The 19,761-nt window shown below is 35.2% G+C and overlaps 1 protein-coding gene across 1 annotated transcript in view; it reads left to right on the forward strand.

The window, feature by feature from the left end:
* Positions 1 to 19,761, forward strand: part of LOC145671184 (ubiquitin carboxyl-terminal hydrolase MINDY-3 homolog) — a 71,921-nt gene that overhangs the window by 17,381 nt on the left and 34,779 nt on the right. Inside the window, exons 3-5 of the mRNA XM_081740032.1 lie at positions 2,090 to 2,316; positions 12,594 to 12,708; positions 16,556 to 16,709. Of these exons, the coding sequence (XP_081596158.1) occupies positions 2,090 to 2,316; positions 12,594 to 12,708; positions 16,556 to 16,709 (496 nt within the window). The remainder of the gene's footprint in view (positions 1 to 2,089; positions 2,317 to 12,593; positions 12,709 to 16,555; positions 16,710 to 19,761) is intronic.

Consider the following 19,761-nt stretch of genomic DNA (forward strand, 5'->3'; position numbering starts at 1 on the left):
GTCCGCTGCAGCCAAAGTACCAATATTGACTACTTCGTAAAAATGGATGTCATCATTACTCAACAAGTAGATGATCTTTAGTGTTAGGCCTTTCATTTAGATGTATTTTATTTAGAGAAGTGATACTGAAGCTTTCTCCATTTTCAAGACTAAATATTATTACTAAAACCAATTACATTACCATTAACAATGACAGGTAGCTGATAATTAGCCCGTTTTACATTTAGTAGAGTACAACAATTATAGTACTCATGTGAGAAACAATATAGAATATAGAGAATGTGTATAGAACAATAATATAGCATATATAGAACAGTAATCAAGATATTTAAGAGCTCCCTTCAGTTCCTTATTTTAAATCTTTAACAAATTCAAAGTAGGGGAAGAGCAGATACAAAACTTAAAATATGGGTACTCAGCTTGCAATATGATGAATTTTCTGTGTTGATTACTTCTCGAGCTTGATTCATTCAAGAAATTCTAGGAATTCAATTGTAGAGGCAATCAATCAAATATATAAGGATATTTTTGGGTGGGAAGTCGAGAAATCATACAGACATGAACTGTCTTCCACGAGTTCACATAACTAGAGATCGAACCACGTGCCTCCAATAAAAACTGGGCGTTGCAAGTTTATACAATAATGACAAAAGAATAATCATTCTAGGGGAGTTCGAATTTCTTGTTGCAAATCCAAGTTAGGCCCACTAATAGAATGGTCAAAACGCATGATTCTTTTAATTGTACCTTGGCTGTCGTAAGTTACCATGAAATGATCCAGTGTCTTTATGAAGACGTTTTTATGTGTTGGATGGAGAGATTTGCATACCACAGTGAAATATGCTGGTTGTCTAAATGGGGATCAAAATTGAGAATACATTTATTGTGATTTCAAAATAACATTATGAAGTCACATAAGCTTCTCTTTTGTTTGATAATGTTTTGTTTTTTGCTCAGTAACACCGCAATCCCATTAATGTAGAATTTCTCTGGTTTCTAGGCCAAAAATTAACACGTCACTTTCAAAGGGCTCTTTGAAAACTAACTTACCGTCATTCAGGAAGTTCTGCAGAGATTGTAAAATGATTCTAGGATTGAAAGTGGAGATAATGGAAGTAGAATATGTAGATGATCGAATTATGATGGTCAAACTTAAAGGAATAAAAAAACGCGTAGTAGTACAGACACGGCTACTTGACAGAATAAATTAAAGACGATGTGAAAACTTAGAACAATCATACATTGAAAGACGTAATTAAAATTAGGAATAATAATAATGTTGGAGAAGGTTAGGAAGGAATGTTTGTTTACTAAAAAGAAGAGGGACTGCAAATTTTTATAGACAGAATTTAAGGTACAGGTAGGACTGAGAATATGCTCAGTGGAGGTTGAGGTCCCTGGTTCGATTCCAGCTTGCGCCGTGGGCTTTGTGATGGTCAAATGCCATGTGCTTGTTTTTTTTTTTTTTTTTTTGGGGGGGGGGTATTTTCAGTTTCCTCTTACTTCCTTATTCAACCATTTTATCCTCTATCATCATCTCCTTTACCCCGGGACATAAACGTAAGACCTTTTTTAAGCAAGGACTAGAGGATATTTTGTGCGTATGTTCTTTGATTTAAACTTTAAGACTTCTGTATTTTTAATTCATTGTAGATTTTCTCTGTGAACATGTCCAGTTCTAGGCTAAAGAAGGTGGATGGTAATTGAAAGTGAATTATTATGTATGAATAAATTATTGAAAACTGAGAATACGAAAGGAAAGGGGAACATGGACGCGATGTTATTTGCCACACCAACAAACCTGAGATTCGTACCAGAGATAGGCGTTCTACCACTGAGCCACCGTGTCTCCTCTTTCCCTTCCTAAGAAGTTTTAACCTTCGATTTGATTACAGTTCAAACTTATAAAATTGTTTCTGCCATAATCTTTTGCCAGTTTCCTTGTTGGATAGATTTTCCTGATGTTTGAAGTTGAATTGTAACTCTATTTTCTGTTGTAATCTATGTAGTTTTTATAGTGACCATTAATATATTGCACCAATCTATACAAGTACTTTTATGTGTTCTTTAAGTTCTCACTGTTGTGTAGGTTGATCCAGGGAAATGTACTTCTTTGTTGGTACAAGCGTTATGTGACATCTTGAAGCAGTCTTCTTCGTCTAGTCGTTACACTATAGTTCATATGAGCGATTTAAAAAATCCAGCGACGAACAGTATTCATGTAGAACAAGGGGAGGAGAACTCGCCTCCAGAATTAATTGAAGTAGCAGCAAAACGACAAAAGCTAGAACAAGAGCATTTCCATGCACAATTAAGGTAGGTGGTCATTTTCTTGCCCTTGTAAAAAATAATTACAAATAGTTTATTTTGTAAAATTATGTGTATGTAGCTTATACGCAGTAAAAAGGCAGAGTACACATTGAAGCTGTACTCGTGTATCCAACAAAATATTGCAGTCAACAGGGCTTGAAAAATCCACTCGCCAGTGGCGAGTACTTTTTTTTTTTTTACATTAGGCGAGTATAAACACTGTGACTGCAAAATGGTCTGATTAGTAGATTTTTTGGCTGGCTATTACTTGCGAGCAAAATTTTTCAAACCCTGGCAATCAATAATAATAATAATGTAGCTGAAGCAAATAAATTTCAGTGCTAAGAATGTTGTATATTGTAGTTTAGCGCCTGGACTATTATGAGACTTTGATCTACAATTTAAGATCGAAACCAAACCACCGTAAAGTTTTCAAATTTTTCAAGGCTCTTTCACCGGGAATTTAATCTGGAACGAGATAAGCGCGCTAGCCAGTAGACCAACGGAAAGGGCTTTTAAGGATGAAGCAGCATATTATAGGTATGTAGAACACGTATTATAAGATCAAGTTGATTCTCATTTTTTGTATTCGATACATATCAGTGGTAGAGCGTTCACCTCTGGTGCATGGGGTCCTGGGTTCGATCCCAGCTCGCACCAAGTGAACTTTGCGGTGGACAAACAGCATGTGCGTGGGTTTTCCCGTTTCCTCCCACTTTCTTCATTCCACCATTTCATTCATTTCTCATCATCAGCGTCTCCTTTAGCTTAGCCGGCATAAGCGTGGGAAGTAAAACTTGAAGATTTCATTTCATTTAATTTTTTCGATATATATCTTCGTCAGTCAAATAGTAAAAATAAGAAGGAAACTAAGTTTTTAAATTTTTGTTGTACGTTCTTATGCAGCACTTGAGGTTATATAGGACGGAAACTACTATTAATGCGAGCTCCGAACTACAAATGGAGCTTGAATTCGGTGAAGTTTGTGGGTGCACAGACCATCATGCAAGGTCAGCCTTCATAGTATTATGGGTCATTCCCCGCTTCCAAATGAATTAAAACGAATTTACGAAACTATATTTAATTATTCCATGATACAAAATTCATAATACGATAATTCGGAGCTGATCGGAGGCTGTCGAAGTAATGTAGATGAAATCCTTTGTTTGCACTGAGAATTAATAATACTAGAATATATTTGGGTGAAGTGTTAGCCAATAGATGTCAAGTCCATACATAGATTCACTAGAGTTGATTATTCATGAAAGCGATTTATTATTATTTTCAATTTTTGATGTCTTCTACGTGTGGTTATCCTTGTTTTCTGTGTTCATGATCCCGAATTCAATTCCTAGCGAAAGTATATGGTCGAATCACACGTTAAATTGTAGGAGTGCACATCTCATGCATAGTTTTGGCTCTAAAATGGACATTGAACGAAGTGTAATTCATTACAGCGTAGTTGAATTTGCATGTACCGCGTTAAAGAGTAAATACGTAAACTGTATATAGATGCTGAATATACTAATTGCAGACAAAGGGCGTTGATGCTGTCTCGTAATTAAATTCCGTCGTACTCACCTTTACTATGGGAGGTCCATTTTCGAGTCCCAATGGAAATACGTATGATCCAGATTCAGTGTTAAACTTTGTTGTCTATTTCATATAGTCTGAGTTATGAAGAGGATTTTGAGCTTCAGACAGTTGAATAAAATACACTGATTCCATGAAAATGAGTCTTTTGTCTTGAGTATTCTGGGGCAAGACAGTTCTAGCCTGTTTTTCCTGACCTAGAGGTGGGGGCACTAAGCCAGTTATGCAGAGGTGGGGTGACCAGTTCATTTTCCATGTAGCTCAAATAGGAATGTGGGAAACTGGTAATTATGTTCTGTAGCAGAAAAACTTTGAGAATTAGGGGTGCAAGGACCGTTTAATTACAGATTTATTACACAGATAGTCGCTTGTATATGTCAATTAATATTCTTCCGATATAAAGCACTTCAACTTCCTGCAGTATGGAGCCAAAATCTTCACAGAGTTTAAAATGAATGTTGTACTGAATTTTAACCTGAACTTAATGAATGGTTAATTTCCGTAGAAACTTTCTGTCTGTATCAGTGATATTATTTGTTTTATTAAAGCGTAAATATATTCCTTGTTATAACACAACCAGCGAACGAGTGCGGGCGGCCGGTTTTGGAACTAAAATGCAAGCAGCAGTGTTTCTAACCGGACTACTTGTAATCAATCTATCACAGTTCTGTAATCAATCTATCACAGTTCTTTCTGTCTTGTTCGTAATAAACCACTTCACGCATATGTTCAAGTCAGGGGCGGAGCGATCGGAGCGATTGACCCCTTAGAATAGGAATTTTTTTTTATTTTAAAAATAAAACCTAAGAATTTTCACCTTTGTATTATAAATGTAAAATAAAACCTAAAATACTTAAGCTTTACGTTTTTTTACGTTGCAGAAGTCAAATAAAACAATAAATAGCATGAAATTACTTACTTTGGCGTTCTTGCTAAAAAAAAAAAAAAAAAAAAAAAAAAAAAAAAAAAAAAAAAAAAAGATGTTTAATACTGTTCTTTCACTTCGACCTACAGCTCGAGCTGCTCTTGCAGTTGCCTGAGTCAAAGGAATTAACAGACCACTCTTTTTCTCTTCTTGACAAAATTTTAATAGGCTACTTTATAAATAATACTTTTACTCTGAGACCGAACAACACTTCTCGGTGATTTGTTAGATGTCGATGACATGATGCTAAGAACTTCAATCAAGTAACCAAACTTTTGTACAGGAAACGCAAACCACACACCAATCACTGCTCCCTAGTTACGTTGTACTACTCACGCAATAATAACTTTCGACGTTCATTTAGTATTAGTTTCTAACACTACGAACTTCTTAGCAGTCGAGTGTAAGAAAATTCTGATTCTCCCATTAACAAAACCGCGAAGTTCACCATTGTGAATCAAAGTTAAACATTTGGCAACTGCGCTTCCATTGTTTAAACCAAGTTCTATTGTGTAGTTTTGAAATAAAGCATCTCCGAAATTACGACCATGTCGGATCATGTGATCTCCGATCCATTGTCGAAACGGTGCCTTGAGCAGGAAAATTCTTTTGCATTGACATCATATTCGGATGTACTTCAAAAGTTTGGTGAGAGAGAGAACTGATAATCTTTCACCACCACACTTCTAACCGTCTCCCCAGGGATCCTGGGTCCACCCCTGATTTAGATGGTACATAAAGATAATTTTGTCTAATCTTTGTCATTATTTACCATGGTTTAGTAATTTTTTTTTTTTAAAAAAAAGAAGATATTTCTGCCACATTTTGAAAACTTTCAAATAAAGTTTTCAAAATGTGACAGAAATATCGTTTTTCTTTTTTAAAAAATACTAAACCATGCTAAACAATGACAGAGATTAGACAAAGTTATCTTTATGTACCATCTCAATCAGGGGTGGACCCAGGACCCCTGGGGAGACGGTTAGAAGTGTTGAATTGAGGGCGGAGAGGGAGCGATTAAAATGGGGTGCCTGATAATTGAAGGTTCCTTATAACTCCAGTAAAATTCAGGCAAGATCTCTGAATTAATTAAAAAAGAAAACATTCAAAATATATTTTCAGGGTAACTCTTACAGCCATTACGTTATTCTAAGATTAAATCTAATTCTGAAATTGATTAGAGCGAATATGAATTTGAATAACAAAACCACTTTATGAAAATTTTTCAAAGTATCAAGTTTGAAAAGAACGAAGTTTGTTTTCCCTTGTTATCTCATTGCTCAAATATACCGGTGATGAAGTAAATGGCTGGAAATCAACCGGCCGTTTCTTACATCAATTTATAAAGAAGATGAGTGCCAATGTTAGATATGTCAGTTCAGTATTTAAAAAAAAAAAAAAAGCCATCCAACCTCTTGCAACCATGCGTAGCGCATTTTAATACTTACACTTGAAATAAAAATACAACTGAATAAAGACGTTTGACTTTGCCTTTGAATTTCATATGTAAATAATAATCAGGGTGGAAAAAAATCATGATTTTTTTAATAAAAATCATTTTTGTTGATTTTTTTGATTTAAATCGATTTTTTTGATTTAAATCAAATCTTTCTCCTGGTATAATACAAGTCGCGAATTGAAGATAAAGCATTAGGAATTAGTATTAAATGCTAATTATGCCATTTAAGTGAAAGTATTGGGGTTGAATTTTGAATTATCCCCAATCGTTAACCTATATCAATCCCAAACAATGGTTCTTAACTCTTTTAAATTATGGCTCTTTTTAAAGGTAAATTATAGACTTTCAGTCAAGCAGCTACAACACCATCCCTATTTATCCTGGGATCATGGTACATGCATCACTCTCTTTAGAATAGAACAGCTTTTGAAACGGTAGCATTCACATTTCCTTATCATGTCCCTGAAGCGGGAAATTTTGAGAGTAATCGGCATTTTTTTAAACTTTTTTTTTATAAATTTGGTCCTCTCTGGATACCCCTGTGTTACAGCACGGATCTCAAAATCAACTGGGAAATGCTAAGGGGTGTTCTAAATGTGTGTACAAAATTTCAAGCTTCTCTTTTGAATAGTAAGAGTGAGGAAACTATTTAACAATGAGCTAAGAACATTCCCACAATGACCCCCAGATGAGCTAAGAACATTCCCCAGATGACCCGGATTTAATATAAAAATTTCCTCATACATCTCTATTTATTCTAAGATCATGATTTGTACATTATTCTCTTCAGAATAAAACATATTTTCAAACAGTACCCTTCAAATGTCTCCATCATGTATCTGGAGCGGGTAAATCACGAAAAAAGGAATTTTCTGTTAAAAATGTCTTTAAAATAAATACCTCTGTGGCCCCCTTCCCCTGTTTTAAGGCAGAGATCTGAAAAATACTGAGGGGTGCACTGAGTAAATGTGCAAAATTTCAATCTTACAGGTGCAAAAGTAAGTCCGTGAAAAATAATATTCCCCAAATACCCCAGATTCCCGTATAAAACAGGATCTCAGGTAACAGTTTCCTGAGACATCCCTATTTATCCTAGGAGCATAGTACGTACATCATTTTCTTCAGAATAGAACAGCCTTTCAAACGGTACCATTCATATGTCTTCATCTGAGACGGGAAAATCACGAAAAAAGCTATTTTTTGTTAAAAATATCCTTTTTTAAACATTTTTGCCCCTCTGGACCCAACTGTTTCCACGCAGAGATCTGAAAACATCTGAAAATTATTAAGGGGTGCACTGAACGAGTGTGCAAAATTTCAGTCTTCTGAATGCAAAATATAACCCGCCAAATAATAATAATAATACCCATAACAAAAAATATCTTTTTAAATTTATGACATCATCACACACTATGCCTCAACGCAGAAAGGCGTGGCAGGGTAGGCAAAAACCATGGTTTTTATTGAAAAAAAATCGTTTTTTTTTGTTTAAACCTGTTTTTTTTTTTTTTTTTTGGTTTAAACCAGTTTTTTTTAATTAAATAATTTACTCTATGTATTTATATCACATATGAACAGAAATAGGTTTGTTTCACTTTGGTGTTATTATGCAACAACCGGGTTGTGCTGGAACGGATCACATAAGCTTAAAGTGGAGTCTAAACCGTTTCTCGTCTCTTACACCCGAAACAAATTGTCCTCCATTTGAACTTGAAAACTTGACTAATTGGCCACAAATGCGATACGTCTGCCGACTCACTCACGAAGGACTCCTGATACGTTGTACTGATCTTTACATACTTTTAATATAATTGTCTAATTGTCAAGAGTCATTTCAGAAGGACAAAAAGATAAACAGTTGCACAATTGAAACCATGATACAGAATTACATATGGACAGTTTCAAAATACTGCAGAGTACAGAACTAATTTATTCCAAATTAGTTCACTACGACTTTGATTAGTCCAAGTTAAAGAAATACAACGACGTAATTTTCATATCAGTAAGAAAAGTGAATAAAAATAAGATTTGAGTCGACTTTGGCTCTGACCCATTTATACATAAATAGATACCTAAGATATTTCTGATTTCAGTAAATGCCTCTCGGGGGGTTTGTATGACCCCCCTTCCCCAAAGTACGATATTTTGATGTATATTATCAATAGTAAACATTACTAAAACGATACAATATTTAGAATTTTCCTTTGATTGCAATTGCATAACAATAATAACAAACTATTAAAAAAATGACAAAAGAAACATTCATAACCTTACAAAAAAGTTGCTTTTGTAGTATAGGGCTAATTTCTTTGAGTAATGAATGGGGACTTTAAATTTGAATATAATAGGAATAATATGCGGGAGTGACATGCGATAACCCACTAATGTGTGTGTTGAAGATTTTACGAAAACTTACACTTTTACAAACTTTTTTTTTTTTTTTTTTTTTGCATGGTTTAAACCAGCCAACCCTGCGTGAAAGCATATGTAACGTGTTCTAAAATGCTTCCAGCCTTACAGAAAACGAAGTAAAAAGCCTTATTGGTACTTTTTAAATTGAATAATGAAGATTCTGCCATATCACCTAAAAATAGGTGATATAATTTAAAAGGTCAAGCATTAAGGAAAACGTACAGCAACGTTTATCAAAAAGACACTTTTTTCACAAAAGTTACTGATATTTGGCAGGGGTCTATTTTTAAAAACTCAAAACCAGCTTGTGGCATGAAATACATAAATTTCGCTTAAAGTTATAAAATTAACAAAAAAAAAAAAGGGGGGGAATAGGACCCCTCTAAATACGCCCTATTATCTGAGGACAAAAAAACAGACATGCACAAAAAAGAATTTTCGTCTTAAATGTCAATGGTGATTTCCCCGTTGGAATAGTTAACGATTTTAAAGCCCAAACCCAATTTTACGAAAAGAAGAAGGAAGGATTGCTCCGTTACCTGTTCAAAACGGGATTTTCCGTAATCATCCTCTGCATGACACTTGTTTTCATACTATACTGTACATTTGAGTCTCATTGTATTATGATTATTAACTTCCATAATCGAAATAAAAGAACAGAAACGGGATTTTACTTGTTTTCATTTTAAATTAATTTATTTAGGAATTCGATTTAAATCAACGATTTTTATTTAAAAAATCGAGTGATTTAAATCTTGATTTAAATCGTGATTTAAATCAGACTGATTTAAATCAATCCACCCTGATAATAATATAGGACTTTTCAGATAGAGGACAGGGAGGAGCAGGTTTTATTAAACCAGACCGTACATCTGATATGTTTGAACTATAGGCAACTTGTGTTTACGGGCTAAACTCAGTCCTCTGAAGTCAATCGACAAATACCTTTTAAGATGTTCAACAGAATAATGTATCAGTATTATTATATACTACAGACACAAATATAACACTAGGCTCCCAAGTTTCAAAATTATATTGTGTGTGAAAACAGTTAGTAGATTTAATTCTTTGTCACCTGATAGCTAAAACCTGAGAGAAATTCAGAGTTAGTCCACAGGTAATTTCTTTCCTCATAAATAAAATTTATTGTGTGCTGAAGCACTGATACTTACTCTTACACTATCCATACGCTGATGTTTTATCAATACTTTTATTCGAACTCTACCAAAGGGCTGGATTTCTATAATTATCCTAAAAGAAGGGTGCACTGAACCAAATTGTACAAATCAATCCCTAAAGTAAGCTATCCAATCCCATAAATCTTTAAAAAATGAAGGAAAAATTTCTTCACCTCCTTTTCTCCCAAAGGGTTCACATTTCTTGAACAAAAAAAATGAAATTTCTTTATTTTAACGTCAGTGAAGGATTATAAAATTAAATTTTGGTATCTCAATGGGAATCAAACCCAGAACCACATACAAGAAAAGCACATGCGCTGACCAATACCAGCGGAAAGGACTTTCACAGCTTTCGAGAGGAAACGTTTCGAGATTCCTCCCTGGCTAAAACTCGAAAAAATAATTTATTTGTCAATCGATAAACATACACTTAAACAGCAGCATCATGAGCCTTAACCTGAACTTGATTTAAACTTACAGTTACAAGATATTACGCAAAACTCTAAGCTATCAAACCAAAATTAATCTTTTAGTCACTGACATTGTCATTCCTGCGTTTTAAAGGCTGCTACTGTTTTATAATGAAATCGAATAAAACGTAATCAATTTTTATACAATCTGCTTAATACACGGTAGAAGCTCACTGAATTGTCAACTGTGCTATGTTGTTCTTAAATTGGTAATTTCCATTCATAAATCACTATTCACAATACATCTGCATTACTGCAGGAATGGTTCGCTACAATACATACATAAGTTACGGCGTTTTTTATTAAGCGTAAAGAGATTAGACTATGCATAACATCTAAACTGCAACTTTAAAAAACCGTTGGATACACTGCAAAGTGAAACTCTCCGCTCCCCTGTCTCACCGCGCTTGCCAAGAAACTGATGTAAACACTACAGCAGCGCCATCCTTCCAAAACCGCACAGCTATCCTGGTCAGGTTATAGTAAGACATAATTTCATTTACTAATAAATATTTGGGTCACATAGTCAGATTTTTAGCATAAAGAAAAATTGAAAATCAGCTTTAGTAACGCCAACTTTTTTATATGTCAACAGTTCAGGTGATTGAATTTAACAATATGCATGATTTTGTGTTTGTTGAAATTTAGCGTCCGTTTTCAGCATCGAAGCTATATTAGATATGAATTTATAAGTTGAGGTAAAATCCGAATCACTAATGTGCAGTGCTCTCCCACCGGGAATCTAATCCGGGACCCTGTGCCCGCCGAAGGCACGCGAGCTAGCTATTAGACCAGCATATGAGGGCTAATCTGCACGGATAGTATTCTCATGACCTATTGCAACGTGTTACAAGGTAACCAAAAACGTTCTTGCCATTTCTGACGTCCCCATTAATCGCGCTCTGAGAGAAGAAACGAAATGACGTACGTGGCTGCCTAGCGATCGGGAGTTAGACCATCGACCTCAGTAATATATGTACGTTGCACACATACAGCAGTCATAGCTCGTCTAGTGCCAAAGAGAAATGGAGGTATCGAAACAGCTTATTCACATCTTTGTTGTATGACTTTAAAGTGCCGCATCAAGTCGAAGCATATGCCATTTGGGGAAAATGCTGTGAACGAATGCACCGCCAGGCGTTGATCTCAGAAATTCTGTTCGAGAGATGCGAGCCTTTCGGGTGAGCCTCATAGTGGACAACCGCATGTGTTTGATGACTAGGCCCTGAAAGCATCCATCGAAGAAACAGTGGTCTAACGTGTGGTGAACATGCAGATAGGTTCAATGTTTCCGCTGAAACAGACTACACCTGCATGGAATAGGGAAGTCATACAAGTTAAGCAAGTGGGTACCTCACATTGTCGGCAGCCAACAAGGAACAACGAGTGACACCCTGTTTGTCCTTGCTTACCGGTGATAAAAAGTAGGTCCTCTGTGACACTTCGAAGCGAACGAGACATCGGTTGTCGCCACGTGACCCTGTTCATCACACCTCAACACTAACTCTGCATCCACGAAAGTTACGCCATTTGCGTGATGGAATTGTCGGACAGTAGTGCGTTACGAGCTCCTTCCACCTGGTCAGACCATCGCTGCTGACCTCAGTTCTCAGCAGCAAAGAGTGCACCGTGTATTGCGGCAGAAGGCGGCGGCATTGGTGAATTGCTAAAGGTGCTGTTCCTGCATAACAATGCCAAGCCACATGTGGCGAAGAGAAACTGAGAAATCCTTCAGCAACGTAGCTGCAAGACATTGTCCTCTGCTCCATATTCACCTGTCCTAGCGCCAACAGATTACCACCTTTTTTTGTTCCCCCGTCAACTACCTCATTGGAGATCCTTCGCAAATAAGGGAGATCTGAGTAACGTACTCACGAATTTCCTTGCATCCACAACCGCCGAGTTTTATCACCAGGGTATTGTCCAGCTGCAGCAACGTTGCCAAAGTGTATTGAATGCTAATGGAGATTACTTCGAAACCTAAAGGTACTTTCCGTCCACTGTATTGCTCTTTATTTATAACTGCCATATAACGGTAAGAACTTTTTTGGGTTACCATGTATTTTATTTTTCGGAACAGGAGACACCAATGTGTTTAGTGTTTACACCGCATCAGTAGGTGCTACGCAGTTCAAGCCAACATTTAGCCGAGTGAAAGTGCGTAAATTGGTCTTGCATTTTAAAGCGTAAATGTGTTTGTATGTAGTTATTTTAATAACAATTGAATGCGTAATTGTTTCTTACAGGTTATTGCAAGTCAACAATATAAGTGAAGTTGCTTCTTTTCTTCAGCAAAGACTGGATATGTTGCAAGATACTTTCGGTGTACTATTATTCTTGTATTCAGTTATATTAACGAAGGTATGTTTACAATAATATTGTGATGAAGTTAGTCTTTATTTATTGAATTCTGGTTGTAACTTATTTCTTTCAATTTACGATGAATCCCATATTTATTTATTTATGAGGATGCATGAGTAAATCTTGAAATATTTAGTGAGTAGTTTAAAAATAAACTTTTTTTTAACTATCACAAGAAACTAAGTTGCAGAATTCCTGTATTTTCCAGGGTATTAGACTCGTTTGTTTCTTTGAGAACATTAAAAAAATGCATCTTGTGTACGATACATAGATTTAAAGCATTGATAATTCCATACGTGTTTGTTGCTAAAAATATCACTTTAAATTTTTGTAATATGCAATGTTAACATTTTTTCTTCAAATTTGAATACAGAAAATGAAATTCGTCTTATGTAGTTTATTTTATTTTCTATTTATTTTTTAATTTTTAGGCCTCCACTTGCTTTTGCCTGTATCTTCAGAACTTATTATAGAGCAGACGCTACTGCCTCTTACTACCTGCACTCTCTCTTGTTCGATTTATTCTCCTTTAGCTAGGGTCAAAGCACTTTATTTTTATCACGTTACCTTAAACTTTAAAACGTGCCGTTAATCTCACATTTTTTACATTATTTTTTTTATTACAACTTCCTCCAACTCATAACAATAAAAAACAAAAAAACTAAGGACATTAAATAATGGTATTTACTCTTGTTTGTTTTCAGTCTATCTAGATCTTAATTATTTGTCATTGTCTTTATTTTCTCGTAATTATTTAGTCTCTTCTGTATCATCTTCCTCTAGATTAGAAGAGTCTAATCTATATGTGGTTTCTCTCTGTAATTTAACTTCTCTCCTTTTGGATGTTTCAGTGGTTTCCCTTGGTGCTTTCTTTATTGACTGTGATTTTTCACCTTTTGCTCATTTTCACATTATGCTTCTTTCTCCACAATCTTAGTATCCACTAAACAGTGTTGATTTACACACAGAACACCAACACTATTTAATTAAACACACACTTACTCCGCATATATAAATTCGCTAATAATTCTTGATTATTATCAAAATGATTACTGTTTCCTTTTGGAATTCCTTGTTTCATATGTTTTTCCTGTTTTCCCGTACGGTATTGATTATGTGCTTTACTACTTCTATAGATCTGTCGAAAATACGTCATTTATGCTCATTTCTCGTAGGTGGTTTCTTTCTTGTTATATTTCTTTTTTCTTTACAAAATTTTCGTGTGTTCTGGGTCTTGAGTTTTCTCACAGGCACATAGATCATTATTTTCTATATTTCTTTTTAAATGTGCTGTAAATGGTCCGTGTCCTGATAAAAATTCCATTATTTTTCCATGGGCTTTATTTGCTTTCTTATGTCTAATGTGTGGGTATTGTATGTTTTAAGCTTAGATCCCTTTCGAGTAGATATCCATTCCCTTATTTCATATATCCCCTATTAATTTATTAGATTCTTCCTCACTTTCTGCTATTTTCTTTATGAATTTTATTGATTTCCTTCAATTTTATCTATTATCTTATAGAATTTTTCGAAACTAGTAAATGTGCAGACTCTTCTAATGTTAAAATATTTAACCTTTGTGACGGAATTGTTTTGATCTAGTTCTTATTAGCATATTTCTCTGAGTTCTATTTACTTTATCTTTTAATCTGCCGTTTCCGAAAAGTCTGTGTCCCATTAGTCCAAAACTGTAATTTATTATTAGCATTGTTACTGTTGTATTAGACAATTTTGTAATTCCATCAGGTAAGCTATAATCTTTTCTAGCTAAGGTTAACAGTTTGTTCCATACCTTCTTTGCCTTTTATGTTACCTTTGTTTCTAATAGTTTAGATTTTCATTCCACCACGATCCTAAATATTTAGAGTTCAATACTTTCTCAGTGTTCTTGTTATTTATTTTAAGAATTTTTCTTTTTAAATTTGTACAAAATATCATATATTTTTTCTTTGTATCGGACTTTTAGTTTGTTTTTGTTGCACCATTTGTTTAATTCTTCTAACAGTTTGTCCCCTAGTTTCAATTTCCTTTCTTGATCCTTTTATTACTATTGCAATATCGTCGATGCATCGAGCTGTTTCTTTCATGTGTTTTGTGAATTCTAAACAAGATGTACTACTGTACAGTGGCGTAACTGAGGGGCCTGCAGAGTTTGGGGGCCCACTACGAAGAAAATGTCAAAAACTATAAGCAACAAAAAAGTGAGCGGAATACGGAATATCCATTTCCCTGAATAATATTGTTTACTTTAGAAAGGAAAAATATGCTCTGGATGAAAAATTCTAGTAATATCAGGTTAAAAAATCATCTTAGCACTCAAGGATTGAGAAAAAAATAATTTTGCTACCGGCTGTACAATGTGCTGAAAATCTCTTTTTGGTGCAAAAATTTTAAACAAAAGGAATACGTATCCCTATTACTACATTCAGTTCTGAACCTTTATAACTTACGTTGTTATAATTACATTAATAATTTTGTCATTAGTAGGTCTTCTAATTTATTTCCTCTATAGTATGTGATACTGCAAATCCATATTACAGATTCAGCATTAACATCTGCACACAATATTATCTTGTGATTATTATATTTTTCACATATTCTCGCGATATTTTGTAAAAATAGTTCAATTGGTAAACAAAACCAGGGTGTCTATCGGTCACGAAAGTCACGAATGTCACGAAATCAGAAAACTGTCATGAAAGTCAAGAAATTTAGCTTTTGGGTCACGATTTTTTTTTTTTTTTTAATCTGTACACACATAAATATTGACTGAAAAATTTTGTTCTTATAGCGCCAAAAATGTCTATGGTCGGCTTTAGACGCTAGAAAATTGCAAGCAAAGCACGTTTGTCACATGCATTGAAATTCGGCGTGATTCGCACTCAAATTCACTCTTGACATAGTTACGAAATTTTATAGTTTGGCAAAGAAAAGGTCACGAAATTTCATTTTGGAATTTTAGTAGACACCCTGTAAACTGACAACGGGCCTCCACTCCTTTGTATTCCTATTTCTCTTCTTCCCATGTTTGTAATATCCCCTATGCTGACAAGTGCGGTATATATATATATATATATATATATATATATATATATATATATATATATAAAGATACGAACGGAAGACATCAGAGTTTGTTATTGTTAATGATTCTAGTATAATTGACCCTCTGTCTGTGTGTAGAAGGTGATTAAATTATATTTTTTATACTTTTAAGACAGATGTGGCGCATAAACACACAACCGATCGTTTCGCTGAAGACGTGTTGTATATAAATAACACAGGTATATTAAGGAGACGACGTATGTAGTTTGTAAGCCTTATTTGCGTTTAATTTGTCAAATAAGTCATTCATTACCTAATCCGCTTGAATGGCTTTTAGAGTCTCTTTTTCGAGTTACATATATGGTTAGGATACACGTCTTAGGTGCGGGAGACTCGGATTTGACTCCTGCGGGAGCTCATGTGGTTCGGATTCCACGTTAAGCTGTAGATTGATATCTCATATAGCTCCACAGCTGAAAGGGATCCTGATCTCGAATCAACCAACCAATCAGTTTTTTGTATGTCTGAAGAAAAACTGGCAGCCGTTCCTAAAGGGTTAAATATAATGTATGATCAAATTAATATGTGGAGAAAATATGGTGTCTGTTAGAATGCTCACGTGTGTCGATGAGCACTTGATTCTGTTCCATCTTGAGTTTATAGTAGCAAATAACGAGTTTTCCCGGTACTCTTCCGTTTCAATCCACTGCGTTTTATCATCCTCCCAATGTACTTTTATTTTTAACTATTGGCACAGGTGGCATGCATAATTGATTTCTTGTTTTTTTCTCTTCTCATTTAGGGAATGGACAAAATAAGGTGTGAGATATCTGATACCATGGAACCACTCATTGATGGAACATACGGCTATGGAAGCCAAAGCCTTATTAACTTAATGATTACAGGGAGAGCAGTAAGTCATGTATGGGACCATGACCAAGATGTTGAAGGTTTAAGTGAGTATCTTTCACTTTCAGCAATGATTCTATCTACGCAAATAATGATGAAGTTATACAGACTAATACATTTAAATTATTATAATTGATCTTCCAGTATTAACTACAGTCGTGTACCAATCATATAACAGGATGTCTGCTGGCCTGGAAACTTTGGAGCAAGACTTGAGTTAACCAGAATGCTTAGTATTGGTATTATTGAAGTTTCTTCTAATCGATAGTCTCAAAAATTATTTTTCAGGTGGAAATGTGTTTTTAGAAAGTTTGGTAGAAGCGTGAAATTTGTGGCCTGTTAATGTTCAAAATAATGTAGATATCTGTATGGTCTTATTTAGATCTCTGTCAAGTATCAAATATCTACCAAATGACGTTTAACAGATACGTCAAATCAATTATAATTGCTAAATACACAATTACTCACATCAAAGAATTAGCTTTACAGAAATTTCCTACAATACGATGCGCATTATTTCATGCCAGACATCCCGAGTGAGGTTTTCCTGAATTTCTTATTCACACCAGCAAGTGCGGAGATGATACCTCACATAATGGTCCCAGGCCACTTCCTTCCTCCCCACTTCCCTGGGCAGTGTGATCGCCAAGGAACGTCGTCCCTCTTACGTGACGGGCTAACATGGCCTTAAAGGCCGAAAGCCTAGAAATCTAGTCCGAAGAAACGTGAAAGTGGGAAAGGAAATTAAGTTTATCAGGAAACAATGGACAAGAAAGGATTTACGGATATACGCATCCTAAGGGGAAGGAGGTGAGGGTTGGGGGGTTAAGGGAGTTTTTTGGCCGAGAATAGTGTGTCACGAGTCCCTAAAGTTAAGATCATGAAAATCGGCATAAAAGATATCGTTAAAAATAATTACATGTGTATTAGCGTTTACAAAATTCCACACCTAAAGAAGAGCAATGTCCAATTTATATAATATTCAAATTTCCACTATTCAGAGAATGCTCAATGTGAGGATTCGTTGAAGTTGGAGGTGTGAAATTCGGTATTTCAACTTTAAGGGTAAAGACATACCGATGATACCTCGCAATTGAGGTCGAGATTTAAGTCGCGGTCGCATCCTCGCTGTAAGTTCTCAGTTTGAGAAGAAACATGTGAAATTATTCCGTCAGTGCATAAAAATCACTGCAAAACTATATTTTGAAATTGAAAGGACAAAACAGGCTATAAATAGGGATGGATGCAAGAAGAGACATTTCGTCTCTTGTTTCGCAGAAATATTTGAATCTCATCTCTTGTCCATCTCTATCAATAAATCAAAGACTTACCTTTTATCAATTTTCTGTGAAGAAATGTCCTTTGTCAGTACTAAGGCGAAAAATCATTTGTTTTAATATTGTCCGTTTTGAACGATATTGTGACTTGATAATTTTATTTTGTCGGCCTAGACTGATAAAGTAAAATTGATCAAAAAGTCTTCATCATTCTCAGAAAGACAAACATGCGAGGCTTTTCTAATTTGAACGAAAGTAGCGAAATTAAATTTGGACGTAGGCACTCTGGACAGAAATTAACACCTTCACCATTGCTATCAAACTGAAGAAGAAGAAATATATTCTGCGGAGTTACGAGATACTTACATTTATTATCATTATTTTTTTATGTAAACATTTAATTTCCATCACTGCCTAAATACAGTTTCTTACCTTAGTCCTGAAAATGTTGACACCCGATCAAAAACGTGTAGCAGCTTTCTCAGGCCAGCTGTCCTAAATGTGTTTTTTCCTGGCGTTTAATCATTCACTCCAGGCAAATGCCGGGATGGTATCTAAAATATAAGTCCCAAGTCGCTTTCTTCTTTCCCTTCCTCGGATAGTATGCTTGCCAAGGGACGTCATTTCTCATACGTCACGGACTTAAGATCGTAGATCTTGGTAATGCCCTGAAATGTGTAAATACATAAATTGAAGTGCTGAGAGTTGTTAGCGAAAACGATCTATAAGAAGTTAGAGTAGCAATCACGAGTAACTTTGAGTTCATTGATGAAATAAATATTTCGGGATTTCAAAAATACCATTCCGAAACAGAGGGAAAAGGGTATTTTCTTTTTTAAGTTCTGGTGAGGACCCTACTCAATTTTTACCTGCTATCAGGTCTTTCGCAAGTGCTGTAGTATTGTGTTTGTGCGTCATTATGTCTGATTTGAAAGATTCAGTGAGAAAAGATTGTTGGTGCCTTCCTAGTTGGCGCGTCTGTTACTATAATCTCGTATTTTTTGGTGCATCTAGAGCTACTGTGTCAGATATCATGTAAGCACACAATGTCTGTTGCTTGAAACATAATATAAACAGAAAACGAAACACACTAATGGTTTCCAGAAAATGAAGACCGTTGAAAAGGATTATCACAAGGGAAAAGACAAGTGCCACGGAAGTGTCCACAGAACTTATTTGTCACTCTAAGAATCCGTTTCCACGATAAGGCTACAGGGGAAACCCAATCAAACTAATATTAATGAAAGGCTGCTATCATCACCCCTCTTGTGACACCTATGAATGCCATAAAGAAACTACATTGGTGTAACTAACGCAGAAACTGGACTATCCAGCAATTGAAACGTGTTAGGTGAATTAATTTTTACTTTATTCCCACCGCAGCGTAAGTGCACGTTTGGCAGACTCTTTCGGTAGCAAACAGTCTTGAGCATCCTGTTTTAGTTGTCAAGAATGTGGGCGGTTCTGATTGTGGTATGGGTGATAATATATATCCTGGTGTTTTACAGATCACATTGTTGTTGTGCATGAATAATAACTAGAAAGGCCTATGACTCGACTTTTTGGGACCACTTCTACCTAATCGCTTAGACATTGTTTTGTACAGAAGAGGGAATCTACCAGGTTAGCATGGCTTCAAGAAATGTCCAGTCGTGGCTTGAGAAGTATCAACAGGAACTAGCCTGGATTCTAAAATCATCATATTTAAATATGTTTAAGCCATTGAGAAACGTTCTGGTAGAACAGATAAGATTCTCCGAATGGCCAAGGCTCAAATTAATGTTTAATGTGGTGAATGAAATCTACTGCTAATTTCACTACA

This window comes from Thermobia domestica, chromosome 15, assembly GCF_964235325.1.
Source record: "Thermobia domestica chromosome 15, izTheDome1.hap1.1, whole genome shotgun sequence".
In the NCBI taxonomy this organism is placed as follows: Eukaryota; Metazoa; Arthropoda; class Insecta; order Zygentoma; family Lepismatidae; genus Thermobia; species Thermobia domestica.